Raw genomic sequence first — 26156 nt, 5'->3', positions numbered from 1 at the left:
AGAGAGAAAGAAGGAAGCCTGTCAGCAGCCTGAGGGGAATGAGCTGCCATGGTGGTGCCTATTGGCAGCAAGGAAGGGCCTAGTCAACTACTGCTGCTGTTTGGGGCTTCCGAGGTCATCAGCGGAGGGAGGCAGATGGGCAAGGGACAGGCCTGGGCCTGTCAGTGGCCTGAGGGGAGCGAGTGGCCATGGTGGTGGCAGCAGTGAGGAAGGGTCCTGTCAACCGCTGCTGCTGCTGCTGCTGTGGGGAGGAGCAGGGCTCGGGTGAGGGTGGGGTGGTCTCTGGGGATAGGGGTCTGCAGCTTGGTCAATAGGCGCCAGTAACACTGCAGCCACGACTAAGAGAGGTGAGGGGTATGGAGACGGGTGAGAGGGATGGAAGCAACCGGATGGAGGAGGAGGGGCAGGAGTGCGGCTCAGGTGAGGGTGGAGAGATCTCTGAGGTGAGGGGGGGCTCTGGCAGGGGGTGAGGGGAGCAATCAAGTACTAGCACATAGATGCTCTGTGCAGGTTAAGTTAGTTATGAAAGATTTTGTATGTGTCGCCAGCTATTTCCAAGTAGAAAACCTGTACTCTCCATAGACAATTTCTTTTAGCTCCTTGAATCCTCCATTTCAATACCCTCTTTTGCCAGAAACAAGAATGCTTTGTTGCCTAGTCAAACACAGCCTTTGCCTCTTTTGAAACCTTTTTGGAATATCTATTTTGTAAGGTGGTTTTTCTTGGCCATAATCTCAGCAAATCAGCTACGTCCCTTGAGTGCTACCTTCCCTGCATTCCTCTTATGATGGAATGGCACTATGCTGAAAGTTAAGATCCAAGTCATTGTACCTTTGTGTGGTTTTTAATTGTAAGCTGCTTTGGAAACCACTCTTGGCTGAAAAATGTGGTATAATAAATTTCACGTAGGTCTTCAGAATGTTCAGAGTACTAAATACATAAGCTCTAATAATCCATCACAGCATTGGTGAAGTCGGACTGGTTGAAATAAATGGTTTTCAGCATTCCTATCTCTGTCTTGGATCTTGGCCATAATCTCCTAGTTGAACAATTACTTCTGTTGTAAAGAATTAATTGAAATCCATGCAGAGGGAATTAAAACTATGTAACTGAAAATCCTTCAAAAACGGTTTAGCCACATTTCCTTTGCTTCCCACTCTAACTCTCAAGGAAATTTCACATAATAAATGTACTTCACTTCATCTTGGTGCCACCTTGGACAAATAATTAATAGGATCCAAGAAGCAGAAACTAGCTGTCTGATCTTGTTCATGTTTACTTACTGTAGAAGTAAGTCCCACTATGCTCAGGAGGGCTTATGCCCAAATAAATGTATATATGTTTCCAAGCAAAGTACAAAGTGCTGGTTATTACCTTTAAAGCCCTGAATGGCTTAGGTCCAGCTTACCTGAGAGAGTGCCTTTCTCTATAAGATCCCCACCACTCAGTAAGATCACCAGGAGGGGTCTGTCTTAAGGTGCCACCAGTTCATTGGTGGGGATCTGGGATTGGGCCTTCTTCGTTGTCGCCCCTAGCGTGTGTAACGCTCTCCCCATGGATGTGAGAGGATTATCTTCCTTGGAGGCCTTCGGGAGACCCTTAAAGAACCATCTTTTAATCCTGGCTTTTAACGATATCTAATTTTAATTTTAATCTGGTTTAAATGTTTTTATTTTATTGTAATGGTTTTATTATGTGTTTTTTATTTTAATGTAAACTGCCCTGAGCTACTTTAGGAAGGGCAGTATATAAACTGATTGAATGATGATGGTAATGTTAGTAGTCGCTTCAGCTGAATATGCAAATTGGCACCCTCAGAGTATCCTGAGGAAGAATTCTGTGTTTTCTCACAAGTGCCACTAGGGGGCTCATGAACCCACAAGACTGGCTCTGATTTTAGAGAGTTATTTTCATAACGAACTCTTGAAGATTGCCATTTGAAAATGTTAGTAGCTCCACTGCAGCCTACTTGCTTTCTCCCTTTGCTTTAAAAAGAAGAAATGCTATGGTTGCATTTCTGACTGGAACACATTTATTGAATATAGTTTAAATCTTTATAAGTACACCCCTGACTAAAGACATTTGTCCTATGGATTATGCATAACATATATTTTATATGCGTCTTTTTCTGATGCATTGATTAAATTGTGGAACAAGGGGACCCTTAATGACATCCACAGATTCCCTTCTGACCTCCCCTCCCTCAGTCTAGCCATGTAATTGACTCCCGTAGCCTTTGAAAATCTTTAGCCAGAGGAAACCAAAGCAAAAGCAGGCCATGGCACTCCTGTAATTCAAGCATTGGTAGTGTTCTGTATGTATCTGTATATGTATGTCTTTATATATCTATAATATTTACATAATTTCCTTTTCTGAGTGTGTATGATAAATATACAACAGTGAAGTAATTTCCCCTTCACTATCATATCTCAGTATTTTTATTTTAATGCCAACTTTTAAGACATCTTTGTTCTTAAAATAACCCCATCCAAGAAGGAAAATGACCTTTGCTGGCTAAAAACACACTGTATGTAACAGGAATACCGGCAGTTCCTGCTCTTACCTAACTCCCCTACTAACTGGGCAAAGAGGCACCTTTCAAAGTGGTTATTCTCTTGGCTGATATCCTGATTAATGATGTGCCTGCACTTTGCACATGCTGCTCTTGCCTTACAGGCTAAGGCAGTGCATACATTTGCGTGGTGGTCAGGGGGTATTTTTTGCCAGTCTCCACCACCCCTGGAAGCACTTCTTGTGACCCAGAAGTTGGCCTCTGAGGGCCATGCAGCCTGCATGGACCCATTTCCAGGGGCCGGGGAGATGGGTGAAGATCTCCTTCCCCGCATTACCAGAGGAGCACTGCTAGTCTACAGTGCAGATGTGCCATTGTTCCTCATGATGTGCTGGCATTTCATTAGTCAGGATGTCAGCCTGTATATTTAGCAGGCAAGAATAATTGTCCCTGTGTCAGTTCTAGCATTGCAAGTCCTTAGGGGACAGGAGGGAGTATTTTCCCAAGCAAACTGCTTTGAGAACTTTTTTGCTTTAAAAAAATTGTATATAAATAAATATACAAGTCCCATTTCTTTCTAAAAGGGTTAGGTCGACTGAGTTCTCAATCCTTGATAAAAACCTCTTTAAAATGTAATATGTAGGAAATGACGACTGAGCGACAACTTTAGTTATACGTTTATTACTAGAAATGGCTAGAACCAGTGTTTTAAATATATAATTCCTTTTCATAGGATCCAGCACAGTCTTCTGGCTTTCATCCTTCAGGGTCTGTGGTTGCCGTAGGGACACTAACTGGAAGGTAAGATCAGGAAAAGCCTGGTTTGGGCAGCAGCCATTCATATACACCGACTGTTTATTACATATAAGAGTAAGGGCTTGGTCTCACAACCCACATGGTCATAGTTAAAGGGTTAACTATGGCCCCTGAGCTGGACATGCTTGATGTGAGAAGGGGAAATAAACACAGCCAGACAAGATACCTGGAAATGAGCTCGGGAGAGCTTGCATGGCTCTCCAGGGCCTGTGCATGGACACGCCCCCTCTGCAGGTGACGTCACTCTCAAAGGGGACATGGCCCATTTGCCCAGGCCTCCCGATTTCAGGCAGAGAAAAATAAACACATCCAGCCAGTAAACACTGGCTGGAAATACAATTGGGAGGCCTGGGGTGGGCCCTCTGGAGATTGGGCCACGCCGCCTTTGCACATGACATCATGCACACGTTTTCATTGGCGGCCTGGGTTCTTTGAACCCTACTGCTCAATGGTGGCTCCACCCCTTCATTGTCTTCCTCCTTCAGTTAACTAGGATTAAATGGCAATTGGCAAATACAATCTGATCATAGTTGCCAATTGTAGTTTAATCCTAGTTAACCATAGTGGTCGGACTATAATTGCTGGTAAAGTGCAAGTTTTCACATTGCACTCCATGGGCTCGGCAATAGTAGTTAATCTTTTAACGATGATTGCACGGATTGTGAGAACAAGCCCTAAAATTGTCTCAAGATTTTTATAGAATGAAATTGTTATTAGAAGCACCACAGCTTCTTAAAATATCACATGTCCAGGTGGCGAAAGATGTGTTTGCTGTAATGTGCAAAATGCAACAGAAGGGCTTTTAATCCTTTAGGTGCCTTGCTTGGGATCGAAAGAGCCGCTAGGTTTCACACAAATTTGTGTTCTCTCATAGACTGTTAAAAATATTTCATGTCTTGGTGTTTCAAAGAAAAATGGTGCTGAATGAAGGCTGAGTCAGGAGTTCTCCCTTGAGAATTCTCACCACGAATATCAGGGTTTGGGGCAAAATGAGGTAACAAAATGCGGCTTACCATTCACTGCTTTTGCAGTGTAGCAGCAGTTGCAGTGCTTCAGCTTAATAGAATGCAGTAGGTGGGGCTAAAAGGCGAGGAATATTTCATTTGTATAGTCTCTATAAACTGCCTATCTTGAAAATGGTAATAAACAGCAATAATATTTGACTGGACTTCAAAATTCAAATGCTGATGATATCCCTTCTGTCTTATCTTCTGTTCAGCATTCATTGTACAAAACTAATTTCATAGTTATTGTTGCCTGCTTTTAATATCAGCTTAAGGTGTTCTGACATAACAGATTAATGGGGGCCGGGAAAGAGTTGATTTCCCCCATATCAAACACATTGTTGACCCTCCCATCCCTGCCCAATGTTTTCAACAGGTGGTTTGTGTTTGACACCGAAACAAAAGATTTGGTCACTGTACACACAGATGGAAATGAACAGCTGTCTACAATGCGCTACTCGCCAGGTTTGTTATCATTTGCTCAGTTGTTTAAACAAAAAAAGGGACAAAAGGCTGGATAAAATGTGCTTGTTAATCCCTAAGTATTACAGTTTTGCATTTCATGCTTTTATTACTCAGCATATTTAATAACTGAAGATAGAAAAGTTCAGAACTTAACAATGAAAATGTATTTAAATATTTTATGGTTCATAGAAAATGAAACCTCAGCTGTCACATTACAAGGCCAGTTAAATTGCCTCACCAGTTGAGGTTCTCTCATGGCCAGTTCATGTGACCACTTTTTAACATGGTAAAAGAAAAGGAAGAGTATGCTGTCGAGTCAGTGTTGACTCCTGGCGCCCACAGAACCCTGTGCTTTTCTTTGGTAGAATACAGGAGGGGTTGACCATTGCCACCTCCCACGCAGTATGAGATTATACCTTTCAACATCTTCCTATATCGCTGCTGCCCGATATAGGTGTTTCCGACAGACTGGGAAACATACCAGCGGGGATTCGAACCGGCAACTTCTGGCTTGGTAGTTGAGCCATTTCGCTGCGGCATTAGGTGGCACTCTAAATTGACCTTTTGGGAGAGTTAATTTTTGTGTGGTGCCTAGTCTTTTAAACGTTCCCAAGCATTGGGGTCAGAACCTTGCTCTTCATAGCTTTCAGCCTAAACTCAAATGACTGCAGCAGGCCTTCTGAGAGGTCTGAGTAAGATTCATTCAGAGTGAAATTCATGTAGAAGAAGTTAATCTGGCCAGTTCACAGTTCTGTGTGAACTGTCCCATGTGCTGTGCTGTGTGATTTATAGATATAAGCAGAGAAATGTTTCTGTATTTTAACCTTATTACTAAAAATGTTTTAAAGTGATTCATCGCTGATTCATAAATTAGTTTTCTTACAGCCTTATACCAAAATAATTACACAACAATTTTGTTTTTCTTTTACAGATGGCAATTTTTTGGCAATAGGTTCTCATGATAATTGTATTTATATATACAGTGTTAGTGAAAATGGAAGAAAATACAGTAGAATTGGCAAATGCTCAGTAAGTGACCATCTTTTTGCCTGTTAACAGATCTGTATGTGCTTAGATGTAGAGCTGTATCTCTGTGCTTACAGTTAAGCTTAATATTAATAACATTATAGTGCTTAATATTCCCCCTTCGTTAATTTATTTAATATCCAGGAAGGTTGGGACAGACAACATTTTAAAAACAATGTATAAAATAGCATGTAAAATAAAAATATTCCATAAACACACTGCTCATTTCTCAACGACTAGAGATGTGTACAAACAGAAAGATTTTAAGTTAGTTCCAGAAGTTTCTCAGGCACTCGCTTTATCGAACCTCTCAAGGAAGGATATACTTCTTGTAGTTCTCCACAGATTAGGGGTTGCTTCATGAAAAGAAGTCCCTGTAAGGGAATGTCTCCACCCGTCTTCTCTGCTGTTGCCCCCCAGAAAGCCATTCCTGAGGGCTGGGAGACCCTCCAGAGCAGGATGGCATGCAGCATAGTAGGCTGCCAAGGAGGGGGACTGGCAGTAATCAACCCTTTCCCTCTCATGAACAACAGTGACTTCCATCCATGCAAAATTACTGTAGCCTGCAACGCTTGGATTTCATGTTTCAGATAGTTTTTGCTTCCATGGGAAACATACATCTCCATTATCAAATACAGGCCGGCTTACCTTAGGCCCCTCGGCTGTTTTTGAACTACAGTTCCCATAATTCCCAGCTACAGTGGCCAATAGCCGGGGAGTATGGGAATTGTAGGCCAACATCTGCGGGAGGACCAAAGTTGAGCAGCCCTAATCTAATAGAACAGTGTTCTTCATTGCAAGGCCCAGGAGCCAGGGGTGGCTCCCATTGTGCCTAAGTGCAGCCCCCTGATTAATTGATTGTTTGGCCTGTGCAAAGCCTCAGCCAAAGCCAAAGTTTTGCACAGCTCTTCTGGTACCATGCAGAGGCAATCATACTTGCTGCGCAGTTCTGCACTTTCTCCCGCACTGGTGGGCTCCTTTAAAGGAAACAGATTGAGCCTCTCGAATCCCAGCACCAGCTTGGAAGGTGTGCATGGAGAACTGGGAAGTGTAGTTCTTCCCAGCAGTCTGACTACATCTTCTAAAGATGGTACTGGAGCTTGACAGGGCTCTGTTGCTGTAAAAGGGCCTCTACCCAGGCAAATGCTGGGGAAAATGCAGCACTTATAAAGGTCTCTTGCATTGAAAGGTTTTTTGCCAAAGCGGCCACCAACTGAAAAATAGTGAAGATCATGGTATTAGAACAATTAACAATTTGCGTAATTCATACATGGCTTAAAGAAGAGTGGTGATTTGGGGAAAGGAGTCTTCTTCAACATAGTTTGGATTACCATCTGTTGAGTAAGAAGGCACAGCTTGGAGTTCAAAGGCAAGATAGTGGGTAGGTGAGAGGGTTCTAGAAACATAGATAGTCATTGGTCTATCTAGCTCGGGATTGTCTACATGAACTGGCAGTGGCTTTCCAAGGTTTCAGGCAGAAATCTTCCCCAGCCCTGCCCGGAGATGCGAGAGATTGAACCGGGGACCTTCTGCATGCAAAGCAGATGCTTGAATCCATGACCCAGATAAATTTCTCATCCAAGGTGGCTAGAACATACAAAAAATGCAAACACGCCTTTCTTTGAAAGTGTAAATAGAACTCCCAGTTACTCTCATGGTTCCACCAATGGAAGGAGAGCCTTATAGGGCTGTAGAGTAGAGCCATCTTCAATACCGGCTTGGGTTTGAAGCTCCTAGGTGCTCTCTCCTGGAAACCCTCTGTGCTCACTCGTGATTTAGTAAATGCGCTCTGGAGTCAGGCAGACATGTGCCACTATTTTCTCCCACATCAAAGAGTACAAGGAACTTTGGATGGGAGCCTCTGGTTCCAATGTGGTGACCTGGGTTGCTACCAAACACAGGTCACCCACTGCTTTTTAATGTAAACAAGGCTTCAGTGTACCTTTCAATGTAGCTTTTTATATGTACTAGTGTAATTCTATTGGGGGGGTGTTATGTTGTTGGAATTAATATAATGCATCTCTCTTCGTAGGGTCATTCCAGCTTCATTACTCACTTGGACTGGTCCGTTAATTCCCAGTACCTTGTGTCTAATTCAGGGGACTATGAAATCCTATACTGTGAGTAACAAATAGTATTCTGTCCTTGGTACAGAGTTCATTCTTGGCTGCTACTGGATTGCTAGTATGAATAACAGACCACATATACATATATTTTAATCCTTTAAGTTACATATAATTCTTGAACAACATTATAACGAATATTACACCCACCTATCTTTTTCTACAGGGGTTCCTTCAGCTTGTAAGCAAGTAGTAAGTGTTGAAACCACTAGAGATATCGAATGGGTCACTTACACTTGTACTTTAGGATTCCATGTTTTTGGTAAGTATATAATGTCCTTCATAAACTTCCCATCATGCTGCAGCTAGCTAACATTCAGCAAATCAGCCTGTTAAAGGTTAGCAGATGTACCAGATGGTACATTTTATGTATTTTTCATTTATTTGCTCCTTTAAACATTTAGATCTCACTTTTTCATTACAATAGAATTACCAAGATAATGATAGTGCTGGTTATTACCTATAAAACCCTAAACCACTTGAGGCCTGGGTATTTAAGAGAAAGTCTTCTTCACCATGAGCCCCACTGCTTGTTAAGATCATCTGGAGAGGTTCGTCTACGGTTGCTGCCAACTCGTCTGGCGGCTACTCAGGCCTTCTCCATTGCTGCCCCTGGACTTTGGAATGTGCTCCCTGTTGAAATAAGAGCCTCCCCATCTCTGGCAACTTTTAAGAAGGCACTGAAGTCACATTTATTCAGCCAGGCTTTTAATTATAGTTTTAATATTTTTAATGTTGGGTTTTAAATGATTTTAATGCTGAAATTATTTTAATTGTTTAATTGATTTTAATTGTTTAATTGATTTTAATTGTTTAAATGATTTTAATTGTTTAAATGATTTTAATTGTTTAAATGATTTAATGTTTAAATGATTTTAATTGTAAACCACCCAGAGACACAAGTTTTGGGCGGTATAGAAATATGTGAAAGAAAGAAAGAAAGAAAGAAAGAAAGAAAGAAAGAAAGAAAGAAAGCTCACATCAAAATCACACTTAATTTCCATCCACTTAATTAGCCCCTGCTAACTTTGCAAAGAGGCACCTATTAACGTGGTGATTCTCTTTATTTAGCAGGGGGAGAGTAACTGGCCGTATCCACCCCCAGCACAGTACCTCCAGTGACTGTTGCTGGTGTCTGTCTTATGTTTCTTTTTAGATTGTGAGCCGTTTGGGAACAGGGATCCATTTCATTTATTTATTATTTCTCTGTGCAAACCACCCTGACCTGAGCCATTTTTGGAAGGGCGGTATAGAAACTAAATAAACAAATAATAAATAATTATCACCCTGCCCACCACCTCATCCTTGATTTCAAGATATGCTTTGCAATATTCCATTTTGACTACAGAAACATGTTGTAACCACAAAATTACTTGTCACTTCTTTATGAGTTGAAACTTGAAATCAGGGATTGTGACTTTTACCCTTGATCAGCTGGGCCATGCATTACACAAGTCCACATGAGTGTGTTTGCAGGCTAGGTACGTAGGGAATTTTGGAGTCTGGATCTAAAGGCCTTTGGAGCCGCTGCCACTGCAAGTTAAGCATCATCCCCCTCCACACACACACACTGTGACACATGCAGTATTTTTAACACATGGGTTCTTGAGGGCACAAACAGCAACGTAACTCACAAGAATGTAGAACAGGTATATTTATGCAAATATGCATTAGCAGAAACATTTCAACACGCAACTTAATGTATTTCCATCCTACATATTTCTATCCCCACTCCCCCCTCTGTCTCTAAAGTACCCGGTGCAGATCACAATCGCACTTGGCCACCTCGCACATTGCGGGCCAGCCGTGACCAAAGACAGACGAAAGAGGATTGGGGGGGCCTCGGGGTGTGTGGAGGCCCTGGACTTCAGTCCCAAAAGTGCCTCCGTTTCCAGGGATCATACAGATTCCTTGTATGTGAAACATTTTCAGCACAATGAATTTATTTATTTATTTATTAGAAACATTTAATATACCGCCCACTCCGAAGACTCTGGGCGGTGTAGAAACATTCAGAGCAAGACAGCATTAAAGTTACATTCTAAATTAAAAACTGTAGTAACTAACAAAAAGAAAAAACCATATAGGTAATTTACAGGGTAAAAGCCTGGTAAAAAAGAAAAGTCTTCAATAGAGATTTAAAAATCAATAAGGAAGGAGCTAAACGAATCTGAAGGGGAAGGGAGTTCCAGAGAAGTGGGGCAGCAACTGAAAAGGCCCTTTCATGGGTCTTAGCATCCCGAACCTCTCGGAAATCAGGGATCGACAAAAGGGCCATTTGGGAGGATCTGACCGGACAGGATGTAACTGGATGGGAGGGGCGAGTCTGTAGGTAGACAGGCGCCAAACCCCGCAAGGCTTTGAAGGTCAAAACCAGGACCTTAAATTGAACTTGGTAGCGAATAGGCAACCAGCACAATGACTGCAGGAGAGGTGTTATCCTGTCATATTTCTGGCACCCATGAGTAGGCGAGCAGCTGCATTCTGGACCCATTGTAGCTTTCCGATCGTTCTCAAAGGTAACCCTAGATAGAGAGCGTTACAATTATCTATGCGGGAGATAACTAGGGCATGGGTCACTGTCATTAATGCCTGCCGATCAAGGTAAGAGTGTAACTGGCGAACCAGATGAAGCTGGGCAAAAGCCCTTCTGGCCGCAGCCTCCACCTGCTGTTCAAGCAGGAGGCGCGAGTCCAAAAGGACCCCCAAATCACAAACAAGCTACTTTGGGGGCAGCGCCACCCCATCTAGCACAAGGTTCACATCCAGCTGTTGGCCGGTACGAGGGCTGAGTAAAAGTAGTTCAGTGGATATGAATATGACAAATGTGTAGTATGAAGGCTACATTGACATATACAAAGAGCAATGGCAATGATCGGATATTGCCATTCATTATCAATAATATGAAGAAAGGAAAATGTTTTAAGAGGCATATTGACACAACAACCTTAAATTAAGACTAAGCTTTCTCCTCAATAATCCATTCAAATCTTAGTTATATGAGAAGCAGAGGTCTCTTTGACAAAGAACTCCCACAAGTTACACTTATCAGGATGCCTTAAGAATAACAGACAGGAGCCATAACTCTTCCAATGGTTTCCCCGCCACCCCTTTCTTTTAAGCTTGATGTCTGATTGCTTCACACGTAACAGCGGCAAGCAAGGAAGCACCACTGGTTCCTGCTGAGCATGCGCTCTTGCTACTGCTGCCGCTTCGATGATATCTGAACCCTCCAATGTCAGATGTAGAACATCAGTAACCCACCTTAGCCTGACATTCAGGACCTGGCATGGCTTGTCAGAAATGGGCTGAGGTGGGTTAGTGACATTCTCCACCTGACACTGGCGGATTGAGATGTCATGGAAGCAGCAGAAGTAGTGGGTGTGTGCGCACAGCAGGGGCAGGTGGCTCTTCCATACTTACTTGCCGCCATTATGTGTGAAGCAGGCCAAAGTCTGGTCTCATTTTCTTTGCTCCTGGAGTAGAATTGTCCCACCAGGAAACCTTCCGTCTAATCAAATGTAGTTATGTTCTGAACAACTGTGCCTAAGGAGGACTTTGCATATGGAAAATTTGGCAGCTTTGTACTTTTTGTAATCTTGTGAAAACTTTGTAATTATGCTCTTTAAAAAAACCAACACCTCATAGCACTTTCTATCTTCTAAACTCCTGCATGTTATAGATGCAGCAAAACACTCAGGGATGTTGAACTATTGTTGTATTTAACCATGTGTGGTCCTCCCTTTTTGATACACAACCTCCAGATTTTTGCATATGCCTAGAAACAAGATGAAAGTGTATTGAGCGCTACACATTCAGAGTATATAACTCTATAGCAGTTGGTGGAGGAGTTGTCTGTGCTCGTGTTAGAAGATTGGGGTCGGTGGGTATTTAAAGGTTTCATTAAAAAGTATTGAAATTTATTATTTATTTTATTATTTATTTATTTGATTTCTTTACCGCCCTTCCAAAATGGCTCAGGGAGGTTTACAATTAAATGCTTCTTCCGTGTTTCAGGTGTGTGGCCAGAAGGTTCTGACGGCACAGATATCAATGCTGTCTGTCGCTCACAAGGGAGGAAATTGTTATCAACTGGCGATGACTTTGGCAAAGTACATCTCTTCTCGTATCCGTGTTCACAGTTTAGGGTAAGGCATCAGCCACGTTAGTGTCTATACTTATCTTGTAATTAGTTATTTTGTAAATAGTCTTCACTTTTAAATTGATGAATTGTTTCTGTGCATCTTTTTACTATTAATAATGTTCTTGGAGATTTACAGAAACAATTGAGGATTACTTATATTTAAAACAATCATATTGCCAGGTGTTGAAATTATTTAGTCCACAGAGACGTGTCTGTTTTCCCTAATACACTAACATTATACCCCCCATGTGTTATGTCCCTGGATCCAGGACATCCCCTCTCAACTGGGGGATGAAGTGGACAATTTTGGGGATGGGTTAGGAACATAGGATGCTGTCATATACTGAGTCAGACCATTGGTCTATCTAGCTCAGTATTGTCTTCACAGACTGGCAGAGGCTTCTCCAAGGTTGCAGGCAGGAATCTCTCTCAGCCCTATCTTGGAGAAGCCAGGGAGGGAACTTGGAACCTTCTGCTCTTCCCAGAGCGGCTTCATCCCAGAGCGGCTTCATCCCCTGAGGGTGCTCACACATCAAGTCTCCCATTCATATGCAACCAGGGCAGACCCTGCTTAGCTATTGGGACAAGTCATGCTTGCTACCACAAGACCAGCTCTCCTCTCCTGGCAGAGAGAATCTAGCAGAGAGAATCTAGGAACCAGTCCCCAAATGACTCCATGCCACACTGGCACCCCTCACACCAGGAGAACCAGGGGTACCTAAGCCAGCAGCTCCACCATGACACAACCTAAGCCACCTAAGCGAACCTAAGCCAGCAGCTCCACCATGACACAAGGACACAGCTCTGCTTTTGTCTTCTGACTTGGAGGAGGCTCACCAGTCTTAGTTGATGCTCCCCAAGTTACCAGAGCCAGTGCCCAAGAAATCAAGCAAAGCCCCTTTAAGACACAGAACGTTTTGCTAGGGAAGGGGCAGGGCCAGTTCCCTCTACCTGGGCAGCCGCCATAAGAACTGACAGTCTACTTCAGGAAGCCACTGGAGCAACGTTTTGTAGTGTTGCATTACCCAGCTCCTATGAGCCCTAGCCAAGGTGCTGACTCCCTGCACTTGTTGCTGCTCAGGATCTGTGGCACCCTGGCATCCCTTCCTTGGTGGATACCCTATCTTAGCCCAGAACAGCATACTCATTGCCCATAAGGGTTTCCGCATGGTGAATGTAAGAACAGCCCTGCTGGATCAGGCAGGCCCATGGCTGAAAATTTATTTTTCCTATAAACTCCAATGGTGGCCCAGGAGACAACGGTTAAAAGGCTTTTCTACTCTGGGAAGTATAATGATCTACTAGAGCAGAGGTTCTTAACCTATTCAAATAAGTGTGCCCCTTCTGCTGCAAACCTGCAACTCAGGTGTTCGTGTGTGTGTGTGTGTGTGTGTGTGTGTGTGTGTGTGTGTGTGTACACATTAATTTCAATAAAACTGCTTATGAGTAACTTTAATCTAGATGTCAGCCAGTGACTGGAGTAGCTCATCCCAGAACTGTAACATTTTAATCTCTTTGTGTGTATATACACATATATACATAAAAACACAAATTTAAATGTTAGGGAGACGAGCAGATACAGTCACTGGTTTTCATCCACGCTGTTACTCATAAACAGTCTTCTAGAAATTAATGGGACAAATTTATTTTTTCTATGAGCTCCAATGGCAGTAAAGGTAAAGTGTGCTGTCAAGTCGATTTCGACTCCTGGCACCCACAGAGCCCTGTGGTTGTCTTTGGGTAGAATACAGGAGGGGTTTACCATTGCCTCCTCCCACGCAGTATGCGATAATGCCTTTCAGCATCTTCCTATATCTCTGCTGCCCGATATAATACCAGCAAGGATTAGAACCGGCCACCAGCGGGGATTCGAACCGGCAACCTTCTGCTTGTTCGTCAAGCATTCCCCCGCTGCACCACTTAAGGTGACGTCCAATGGCAGTACTCAGTGCTAATTTTCTGAAGCCTATCAGTCAGGCTGAGGGGAAGAGTACTCTCAGCTTCAGCACATAGCCAGCCAATCACAAGCAGAGAAAGAGAGTTTTCATCCTTCCCCCCTCCCTTTCTGCAGAACACACATTACTGTGAACATGATGGCTCCAAACCGGTGATCCTCAGATGGGGAATAAATAGTGCAGCTTCAGCACGGGGAGGCAGGAGGGCTCTCAGAACCCCCTGGGAGCCCTTCAAGTACCCCTGTAGGAAGTAGTACCCTATCTTGGGAACCCCTGCCCTAAAGTGCCCCCTCCACCTTCACCATACTTGCCAGCAGCTGCTTGGGCCAGACACAAGCTCCTTACGCTTAAGCTAAACTGCTTATATGCTGTCCACTAGTTACACCAATCAACATGCGTTTTGCTTCACACATGTATTGGAGAGTGCCAAACACAGGAGGAAGAGCTTACCTTTTCTAGTAGCATGACTTGATTGACTGCAGCAACATGACATTATTTCTTTGTAGCCTGGCTCATAGCTACTAGTCACTGTAGCTGATAGCATTTGTGTTGGTAACAACTCTCATTACTGCTGCTTACTCTGTTTTTATGATATTGGGCTCTATGGTTTTGAATGGTCTGCTCATTCTAATCTGCCTTGTGCATGTTTTAACCCAGAAAGGTGGGGCAGAAATTAACGTCAGTCAGTCAATATTATTTTTGATGTTTTTTCCCTTGTTCATGTCTTTCAGGCTCCAAGCCATGTGTACGGCGGGCACAGTAGTCACGTAACCAATGTAGATTTTCTATTTGAAGATACTCATCTCATCTCCACAGGTGGAAAAGATACCAGTATTATGCAGTGGCGAGTCATTTAGAGGAAGTCTTGTATGAACGTACATGTAACCAAGAGCTGGCCATGCACAGAAGTTTTGTATAAACTGTATATTTAAGATTTAACAGTATGGTTGCCGTCTAGCCTAGTCACTGTGATTTTTAAGTTTAAAAATCCTTACAAACCTCAGGAAAGCTAAGCCCTCCGCTGGCTACCGTCCTTATTTCAGTAACTCATTAAGCACCACTTTTTAAAAACAAAAAACAAACCATTAAATATTTCTTTCTTTTTGTTGTACATGAAGCAGTACAAGTTTAAAATGAAGTCATGGCTTGGATGTTTATGCAATACATATGAACGGGACTTTTCTATTAAATCACACAAAAAAGCTTATCCTAATACTAAATATATGTGCTTCACGGTTTCCCTATTTACACTTTGTCCTGTCCAACCACACACTTAGGAAATCTGTGGTCATGGAAGTGATGATCCTCCCTTTCTGATGAAGAAATTGATACAGTGAAGAATTGATACAGAGAAGGCTTAAGCCAAGCTGGACGATACTAGGTGGATAAGCCACTAAGCACTGCTGTTCTCTGATATTGATTTCAATGGGGCTTCCATAGGTTCGCCATTTGAAATGAAATACATTTTACACAGTAGATCTTGCGGAGTTGCTCCCATAGTAAGTAATCTGTCTGAACAAAAAATTGTGATATTTGTTAATTTGCTTCCCCTCCCCACCCCACCCCCCGCTGGTATAGCAATCATTGAAGTGATGGGACACAATTCAGCAAAAGTTGGTCGCAATTAACTTGCATAGAAAACACTGGAATGAGATTTATAACATTGATTTCAGTGGGACTTTGTCATGATTAATCTTCACAGAATTGTGCCCAGAGAAAAAAAATTATTCCCTTTTAGATTAGCAGAGTCTACCCTAGTTTTAACTTGAATATATCTCAGCAGGGATTACAGCTTCAGGTGATCTTGTTGAAGACAAAATTCCTTTTTTTACATATAAATCAATAATTTCTTATTTAAAAAGAAGGAACCAACTTGACCACATCTCTATTGTTCAGCTGATAGAGTAAACCGATCCATGTACTGATCAGCATGAATACTACTACCTTATATATAAGATTTTTAGCAATTCATGAGAAATGGTAAAGCATTCTAAGCTTTACTTGTCTGTTGCTTATGGATATTGTATATTCGTATTTTAAGGCTAAGTAGACCAAGAATAAAGAGATTCTTTTAAGTGTATCCATAAATCTGCGGAGGAAATGGGGGAGTAGACATATGTGAACCACTGAGAGCCCCAGCTGGACTGCACAGGCAATTCATGCGCTCCCCTAGAAGCATGGGCACAATGTTTTTTGAGGTACCAATGAAGCAGTGTGCAGTCCAAGAGATGTGCCCATCAAGATCAGTCCCAAAGAGGATGCCTGGCCACAACACTCATGGTGCAGCCACCTGGGCAGCAAAATGCCTGCCCTGTGCATTGATGCCACCCCCTCTGTGTTTCGCATGCACAGATATTTATGGTATGAAATAAGATTGTGTTTTGCAATGAAGCAAGAGTGGAGGTGGCATAAAGTAGTTCAGAAGGCCTTACCAATTATGATTGTGATGGCAGACTGAAAATTGTTTACATTGGGGAATGTATCTAAAGATTTTAAACGAGCAGAGTTATAATAAGCAGGCTCTGAAATGCTAAATAGTAAAGGGTTTTTCTTCTTCTTTATAATGGACAGGAAACGTGAATTAATTGAGCTCTGACACACAGGTTGTTCAGAGTATTTCAGTGAAGATTTAATATGTTTTGGAGCTTTTTTATTACATCTCCAGCCTGCTACACTGAAAGTGCAGGCTACCAATAAACATCATGTATCAAGGTGAAGTGTTCTGATGTGGTTATGTTATGCTATTCAACATAAATGAACTTATATGTATAGTGGTAGAAAAATTTAAATTCCAAAGCAACTTCAGAACACCAGGAATTTCTCGAAACAATCTAGTCATACATAAACATATATTTTGATACAACCCACCCCAGTTTTGAGCTGACACTGAAATGATGATAATTAAACAGCCAGGCAAGCATATCTCAGTACAAAGTCCCAAAATGTGGAAGCCACCACTGAATAGGCCCTGCTCCATGCCAGAACTGATTTCACTTTTGCAAACAAACAAATGCAGAGCAACTCACCCCTAGATCGAAAGGGGTAGAAAGTATATGGCAGGAAGTGCTTTCCTTCACAACCTAGTACTAGTTGCATTTGGGAAATTAGGACGGTAAGTTGTCTGGAACCAGAGTTCATTAAGGGTAGCCTCTTTCCATACTCTTTCCCTCAGCATGCTTTGATCAGTGTCAGAGGTCTTGCTGTGTGTCGGCCAGCTGTCTGAAATTTAGTGGATACTAGAGACAGGGCCTTTTCAGTTGTGGCACCCCTGATGTGGAATTCTCCTGCTCCCCACCTGCCTCCATCATTGTATCGTTTTTGCCACATGGTAAAGGTATCTAGAGAACAGGCAATCCGATTGCGGGCAAAAGGCTCTGTTACTGACTGGTTGTCATGACCCAGGAACTGGGATACCTCCAATCAGGAAATGAGACAGGCAGTTCAAGTGATGAGACAAGGTGGGAAGACCATATACCCCAGACCCTGCATTACTAGGACCACCCATACCAGGGGGACCCAGAGTCAGCACCCCCATCATAACCTGAGGACATGGCCCTACCTTCATCCACCAACTCAGTCTGTTGAGGACCTGCCAGTCCAAATAGAGGTCCCCCAACACCACCAGAGCTAGCACTTACAAAACTGGGCACAGCCCCTTAAATTACAGAATTTCCCTTAGATTGGCAGGGCCAATCCGCTCCACCTGGGCAGCAGTCATACAACTGGCAGTCAGCTCCAAGAAGCTGCTGGAGCAACATCCCATTTATCTTGTGCCCGTCTTTCTTGTTCTCCTGCTTGGAGCACTCTGAGGTCCTGATCCCCATTATTGCTGTGCTTCCCTGGGAGCTGTCTGAGATCAGTGTCCCTCCCAGAACCTCTACCAACATTTGGATTGGCAGAGGCCCTGGCTTGCTCTTGACCACCTCACCTGGAACAGGACATTGTTCTGCTGCAGTAGCTTTTAGAGTTTTTGTGGCTTTATATTATAAATTAATTTTTAATGCTGCTTTAAAATATATTCTATTAGCTGCTGTAGATTTATTTTATGAAAGAAAGGTGTGTACATGTTGTGGAGGAATAGCTGTCTATCCCACCACTTTGCCACCATGTGTGGAGGATCCACCCTGCTGCTAACGCAAGACACGGATCTCCCCGAAAATTACAAGATTACCCACTTCCACCAAGTAGACTTTTGTGCTTTAGGTTGAATCTGCCACAACAGTTTTTTAACCTTCTGTTGCAAAAAAAAAAAACTTTGGTAGAGTGGTAAGGCCTATAGGTGTGGGGTGGAGTAAACAGAAGCTACAATTTTTATTTTAAAGATAAACAAGTAATTTTACTTAGAAATTAGTTCAAGTTAAATTTAAAAGTTGTTCCACAAGTTCAGTCAAAACAACAACAACCACCCATCAACCAAAAGAGCATCAAGGAGAAAAGAAATGCTTGGGGGGAAACACATTCACTAACCTAACTTAAACTGCCCCTAACACAGGTTCTTTGGGCAGCTTCATCACTTTTACCAGCCTGGAGTTACATCCAGATTGGTGGTTCTGTGATTAGCACCCTGCAGAGAGTTTCCCCTCTCTGTAGTGATTTTCGGTTATTGCTTGTGACTTCAGACACTGAAACACACTGAGGCGCTTCACACGATCAAAGTGAAGCGCTTCGAGGTGGTTTGCCCGCTCTCCCCGCACACAAGCAGGGAGACATCCCTGGGTGGCCGGATCAGCCACCGCATGACTACCAGCTCCGTCATGGAGCCGGTAAGGGTGGTGCGGATCAGGGGATGCCTGGCCCCAGAAGCCCCAGAACACCCCATGCGAGTGTGCAGGGCATTCTGGGGAGACCCCCGAGGCCAGGAGGCTTGTTGGAGCATCCCTGTTGGGGGTCTCCTTGTGCGTGGAGCCGCGCCGTGGCATCTCACGATTGGGGAAACAGGGCTAACCTCGTTTAACGGGAGAGGTATTTAGCAGGGTTTGCTGCTGGGAGCCGCGTGGCAGTACACAACTGCAGGAAAGCGGGCTGGGCTCCCTTAGCCCGCTTCCCTGTGATTGTGGGAATAGCCTCACTGATTCTTCTGAATCATAGCACTGTACCAACTCTGACTTCTTGACTCTATCCCAGGCTTCTTCCAGGACTCTCCAACTCCTCTCTGCTAAAGCAGCCACCTATATATACACAAATTGTTCAGACAATCCAATCCTCACTACACAAAGTTCCCTTCATTTTTCAAAATTTCCTTTTCCTACAAAATTAAACTGTCAAACAGTTCTTTCTCAATGTGAAACTGAAAAACAGCAGGCATGAACTTTAGATCCTGCCACGTTTTTCCCCCTCATGCATAGGGATTTGCAGGAATATTATCACATACTATTTACAATAATAAAGACATTTGTGCCTCATTCTTTCACACGTCTTTTGATTAATAAGTTATTCTAGTAAGAACTAATCAGCCTACTTTCCCTTCACTATCTCTTCATTTGGACTAAATTTGGTGCAAATCAAGGTCCACAAGTTAGATCTCTTGCGCCTCAAATGTTCATGTGTCCACCATCTTGGATTGGGGTGGATGTCATTATGTACAACTGCACAAAATTTGGTTCAGATCAGACAGTACACAAGTTAGCCCACTTGTGCCTCAAACATTCACGTGTTCACCATCTTGGATTGGGGTAGATGACATCATCACAAACTATGCCACTGAGGTGTCCATGTGTGTCACTCATTGCAACTGTACCCAATTTGTTTCAAATGGGTTAGGCAATCCACAAATTAGCCCGCTTGTGCCCCAGAAGTTCATGTGGCCACCATCTTGAACTGGAGTGAATGACGTCATCACGCACCACACCATTAGGGCATCCCTGTGTGTCTCTACAGCTGTAGCAAATTTGGGTCATATCGGTTAAGCAGTTCACAAGTTAGCCCACTTGCACTTCAAAAGTTTATACATCCACCATCATGGATCGGGGTGGATGACATCATCACAAACGATGCCCTTGAGGTGTTCTTATGTGTCGGGCACTGCAACTGTACCTAATTTGGTTTAAATAGGTTAGGCAGCCCACACATTAGCTTGCTTGCACCGCAGATGTTTATGTGGCTGCCATCTTGAATTGGAGTGGAGTGGATGACATCATCACACACCATGCCATTTGGGCATCTCTATGTGTAGCAAATTTGGTTTAAATCGGTTAAGTGGTTCACAAGTTAGCCCATCTGTGCCTCAAAGGTTTACATGTCCAGCATCTTGGACTGGGGTGGATGACATCACAAACTACACCGTTGAGGTGTTCCTACAACTCTACCTGATTTGGTTCATACTGGTCAAGGCGTTGGAAAGTTTATAGGGGGGGACACATGGACACACACACAGAATGCTGGGTGATCTCATACTCCTACTGGAAAGTAGGCTAAAAATATAACCACAGTGTGTTTCCTGTGGTGTGTGTGTGTGTGTTTGTTTTGAGAACCATTGCCAGGCTACGCTTTGACAATCCAAACCCCAGACTGTAATCCTATGGGTAGTGGGCTGGTGCTCTAGGCACTGTACCTAGTGAATTGCCTGGGTGCTTTCCAGATTAGACCCTGCAACTGTGTCAGGACCTATCTCTGAAGTGTGTGTACACACTTCCTATGTTGTGCCACCGCAGCCTCTACACTGACAGCAGGGTGACGTCCATATTTCCAACGTCTTGTTTCGAATTTAATAGCTGCAATATAGTGCTGTGACGTCGTATATCCAGCATAAAGTTGTTATATTTTCAGGTTGTTAGTTTTCGCAAGACTGCTCCCTCTGCTGTTTACGTTTTGAATGCAATTTGCCTGAATGGAAGCATATTGCTGCTGTTGAGCGGCTAATCTGGAAAGCGCCCAGGTGAGGACTTCTAATCTGCAGAATGATTAGAGATTAAAGTGACCCTAAAATGTTGAGGAAAATCTATTGCTCCTAGCCTGTCTCGAAGCTTTTATAATCCAGTGCTCTTTAGAAGGTAAATTTGGTGACACAGATGCATGAACCTACACAGACCCAGAGGTGCACCTAGGGAATTTTGGAGCCTGGATCTAAAGGCCTTTGGAACCCCACCCCCTGCTCCATCTACAAGTTAAGCATCATCCCCCCTAGTCTTATCCCACACATTTATTTCCCCACTCCCCCTTCTGCCTCTAAAGCAACTGGCACAGGACATAATCACACTCAGCTGCCTGGTGCAGTGCAGACCAGAGGCGACCACACCACCCAGGACAGACTAAAGAGGTTTGGGGGGCCTCCAGGGGGTGTAGAGGCCCTGGACTCTGGCCCCAAAGTCCAGGGGTAAGAGCACCACTGTGCAGTCCTAGTGTTCGTGTGTGTCTCTGTGTGTACTCTATTATATATAATTCTCTCTCTCTCTCTCAGCTTCTGGGAAGGTGTAGGATCAAACACATGATGGAGGATAGGGGATGCTTAACTTTCCCCCAGGCAATGTTTTGCCATTTCAAATCCTCCCCCAAGTGGCTTCCCCCTTGAGGAAAGTGGGCACCCACATATTTGGACCACTGTGCCAGAAAAGGCCACTGGTGGGTGGGTGCTCTTTGCATCACAAAAATGGGTAGGGAAGGTTCCCCCCACACTCAAAGCAGATGAATCTTGCAATGCCTGCCCTGCATTTCTCACCATTACAGGAGAAAAGAGAATGAAATGCGAGACACATTCAAGCCCGTATCTTGTGGATGTCATGATTGCATAAAGAATCATATACCTGACTCAAGAAAATAAATACAGTTGTTATTGATGTCTCAATATTTTACTGGTAATGCCATGGTCCTTCAGAAAATTTGAGAATCTCCCTCCCTGCACTGGAGAAACCTGCCTTACAGTCAGACCATTGGTCCATCTAGCTCAATATTGTCTACACTGACTGGCAGTGGCTCTCCTGTTTCAAGCAGGAGTCTTTTCCAGCCCTACCTGGAGATGCTGCCAGGGATTGAACCTGGGACCTTCTGCATGGGATGCAGATGCCCTTCCACTGAGCTATGGCCCCATCCCCAGAGTGAATGCTGTCAGGAGTGGAATTTGAATCCATGCCTCCAGGGGAGACTGCAATATGAACCTTAGACCACGCGGCCATCCTAATGACTTACCTGAGCCAGATGGCACATTTCTTATTCTGCATTTATGCACTGGCATTCACCCTTCAAGGGATGCAAATGAGTTCCACCTGTGTTTATGATGACCGCTTCTTGCCTAAAGGGCAAGAAGCCTTATACAGTTGCTAGATGTGCATAAGCAGAAAAGCAAGGGAAATATCACTTCTTTCTAATAAGAAATTACTAGCAAAAAAAACCCAGCAGCACGGAAGCATTCTGTCTGGCATGCCAGAGCTTTGCAACAATGTCAAAATCAGTTGAATGACCTTGCAGACTGGAAGACTGCCATGTGGTATGCAGCCCGTAGTACAGACTCCTGTATGTGTTGACGTGGCTGCAAGGATACGCACTGAACCTCGTGAAGTGTTGGCAAGGATTTCATCCCTATAGGCTATGCAACGTGATCCATTTCTTAATAGGACTCCTTCCTTAAATGATCTGTAGGATTTTTTTTTTTAAAAATGATAGTGCTTTCTCAGGGGTGCTTCCTCAGAAGAAGGAAGAACATCCTTCATGCAAGTCCTTCATGAAACTCGGGTCCAGGGGCAGCCCTTCTAGGAGGCAAGGTGAGGCAGTTGCCTCAGGCACAAGAAGAGGTGCAGGGGGTGGCAAGCACTAGTCCCTGACCACATAGGAAGCGGCCTTCTACTGAGTCAGACCATTGGTCCATCTAGCTCAGTATTGTCTACACAGACTGGCAGCGGCTTCTCCAAGGTTGCAGGCAGGAATCTCTCTCAGCCCTGTCTTGGAGATGCTGCCAAGGAGGGAACGTGGAACCTTCTGCATGCAAGCAGGCAGATGCTCTTCTCAGAGCAGCTCCATCACTTAAGGGATGCTACAGTGCTCATGCATGTCGTCTCCCATTCAAATGCAACCAGGGCAGACCCTGCTTAGTGACAGGGGCAATTAAAGCTTGCGCAGGGCATACTGGAGCTTCCGGGGGCCACGGGGCCGGTTATGGAGCCGGCAGTCATGTGGACGGCCAATCCGGCCGCCCAGGCAGGTCTGCCCGATTGTATGCAGAGAGAGCAGGCTTAGCCCGCTCTCCCTGCAAACCCAGCAAAAGCGGGTCTCACGGATTGTGAGACCCGCCTCAGTGTTTTCCTCCTTGCCCCACAAAGATGCACCCTTTCTTTTCCCTCCTCCCCCTACAATATGAGCTAGGAATGCTCCTGCTGCCACTGCCTGGCTTGCTGGCATCGTTTGAGAGTGTCTTGGCAGGCTGAGCACCAACCTACAGGTGGCGGGGTGAGGTGGGCATAAGAGTGTTCTTCATTTCAGACAGCAAAGTGGCTTGGACCACTCCTGCCGAGGTCCTGATCGGATGAGCCAGGAACGCTTCCTACCTTTGGTGCAACACCCTTGCCAGCCTTTTTGACAGTGATAGTTCTGCAATATCCCCTCCACACATAATAGAAGGGAGCGCAGCCTTGCCCAAGCAGTATTTCTGTGCTGCTGTTCTGCAGCAGCAGCAACTTCTCTTAAAATAATCTTGTCAACTCTGTTCTGGTGTATGGGGATACACAGGTCTCAAAGCAAAATGAAAAAGACTATGGCTGGCATACTTCTCAAGGGTATGTCAGCCTAGTAATGTTCAATACATGCAAGTTGTGCAAGTTGTTCAAATTGTAAAAATGCCCCCCCCCAAAAGAAGCGCAAATGTCACATAAGGGAAAACTTATTGGAAATAATGGGCTTACTTTTGTTACACTTTTGCACAGTTTGCATGCATACATTATTACTGGGCTGATGAAACCTTGTGTGATATGCCAGCTCCTGTTGGGGTCTTGCTATAGTCAAGGAAAGGCAGCCGTGTTGAGATTTTTCACTTTAAAGATATGTCGTTTCTCCTGAGCCGTGCAATGGAGAGGGACAATTTTAACCAATCCCATTCCCTCTGCAGCCTTCCATGCCTCCCAAAATTATGTGCTTGAGGATTGTGGGACCTTCAGGGACATATGTTCAGGAGGCTCAGATGGCTGCAGATGCCAGAGCTGCTCTTGTGGTAGCAAGCATGACTTGTCCCCTTAGCTAAGCAGGGTCCACCCTGGTCGCATATGAATGGGAGACTAGAAGTGTGAGGAATGGAAGATATTCCCCTCAGGGGATGGAGCTGCTCTGGGAAGAAGGTTCCAAGTTCCCTCCCTGGCTTCTCCAAGATAGGGCTGAGAGAGATTCCTGCCTGCAACCTTGGAGAAGCCGCTGCCAGTCTATGAAGACAAAACTGAGCTAGATAGACCAATGGTCTGACTCAGTATATGGCAGCTTCCTATGTTTCTATGGACAGGTTGACAAAAATTGTCAAGTGTTATTCCGGACATATTAGTCTGGATGTCAATCCCCGTTCCATTCATTCTTATGTTAGTTAGTTATGGGAGTTATATCCTGCCTTTGCAGAGCACAAACATCTCACAAAGTGCCTTGCAAAATCTCACAGCTGGCAGATTATGCATATACTACTACTACTACTACTATGAATATTTATATACCACTCTTCAACCAAAGTTCACAAAGCGGTTTACAAAGAAAAATACATAAATATAATGGTCCCCTGTCCCCAAAGGACTTTTGTTAAACTTTTGTATACCTGGTACAAAGCCAAAAAAAAAGGGGGGGGGGAGGAAACATTCTGTTCAAGCATAGGCTTTACTCTGTGTATGACTCCCTCCGCCCTTTACCTCCCTTTATATTGGGGGACTCTCAGGGACAGAGTTTTGAGAAGTGCAGGCATCTGCAGAGGGTGGGGGCATCATAACAAATCACCCCTCTTGCATGATGGGGAACCTTAGTGCATTTGCGCAGGATTCGCTTGGATGCTGGCCACTATTCCCAAAGGAAGAATCTAAAAAATTAAAACATTAAAAATGAAAAAATGAAATTAAAAACTAAAAGACACAAGAGAGACACCAGCAAACAGGCACTGAGGGCAGGGGAAGGATACTGTGCTGGGCTGAATAGGGACATGTTCTCTCCCCTGCTACATAGAAGAAAACCATCACTCAAGTGTCTCTTTGCCCATTAGCAGGGGAACCTCTAAACCAGGGATTCTCAACGTTGGGTCCCCAGATGTTATTGGACGTCACCTCCCATAATCCCCAGCCCCAGTGGCCTTTGGTTGGGAATTATGGGAGTTGAAGTCCAATTAATTATTATTATTATTATTAATAATTCAATTTCTATACTGCCCTTCCAAAAATGTCTCAGGGCGGTTTACACAGAGAAATAATAAATAAATAAGATGGAGAAATAATAAATAAATAAGCCCTGTCCCCAAAGGGCTCACAATCTAAAAAGAAACATAAGATATACACCAGCAACAGTCACTGGAGGTAATGTGCTGGGGGTGGATAGGGCCAGTTACTCTCCCCCTGCTAAATAAAGAGAATCACCATGTTAAAAGGTGCCTCTTCCCAAGTTAGCAGGGGTCCAATAACATCTGGGGACCCAATGATGAGAACTGCTACTACCACTACGACTATTTATATACCTTTTCAACAAAAGTTCCCTAAGAGGTTTACATAAATAAACAACTACTGTAAATAAATAAATATTATTCCCTGTCCCCAAAGGGCTCACAATCTAAAAAGAAACACAAGATAACCACCAGCAACAGACACTGGAGAGATGCTGTGCTGGGGATGGATAGGGCCAGTTGCTCTCCCTGCTGCTAAATAAATAAAATCACCACTGTAAAAAGGTGCCTCTTTACTCAGTCAGCTGGGGAACCTCTAAACAAAATGTTCACTTTAGGTGCCCAAAAGGTTGGCCACTACTGAAACAGGCAGTACCCTGGCATATACTCCAGCACAGGGACAAGTCATTAAAAATGGTTATGCAGTTGTCCTCGGCACACTATTCCTGAATTTTATTTATTTATTTATTTATTACATGTTATATCCCGCTCTTCCTCCAAGGAGCCCAGAGTACAACATACTTAGGTTTCTCTTTCACAACAACCCTGTGAAGTAGGTTAGGCTGAGAGAG

The 26156-nt window shown here is 43.9% G+C and overlaps 1 protein-coding gene across 10 annotated transcripts in view; it reads left to right on the top strand.

Moving 5' to 3' along the window:
• EML1 (EMAP like 1) overlaps window positions 1-16757 on the top strand; it is a 212178-nt gene extending 195421 nt beyond the window's left edge. For all 10 annotated transcript variants that reach the window (XM_053252779.1, XM_053252774.1, XM_053252755.1 and 7 more), the window contains 7 exons: window positions 3246-3313; window positions 4709-4797; window positions 5729-5826; window positions 7856-7943; window positions 8113-8208; window positions 11964-12094; window positions 14777-16757. In XM_053252779.1, the coding sequence (XP_053108754.1) occupies window positions 3246-3313; window positions 4709-4797; window positions 5729-5826; window positions 7856-7943; window positions 8113-8208; window positions 11964-12094; window positions 14777-14902 (696 nt within the window). In that variant the 3' untranslated portion in view covers window positions 14903-16757. The remainder of the gene's footprint in view (window positions 1-3245; window positions 3314-4708; window positions 4798-5728; window positions 5827-7855; window positions 7944-8112; window positions 8209-11963; window positions 12095-14776) is intronic.
• Window positions 16758-26156: the final 9399 nt, after the last annotated feature.

This window comes from Hemicordylus capensis, chromosome 1 (assembly GCF_027244095.1).
Source record: "Hemicordylus capensis ecotype Gifberg chromosome 1, rHemCap1.1.pri, whole genome shotgun sequence".
In the NCBI taxonomy this organism is placed as follows: Eukaryota; Metazoa; Chordata; class Lepidosauria; order Squamata; family Cordylidae; genus Hemicordylus; species Hemicordylus capensis.
This window is presented reverse-complemented; position numbering and strand designations above follow the sequence as displayed.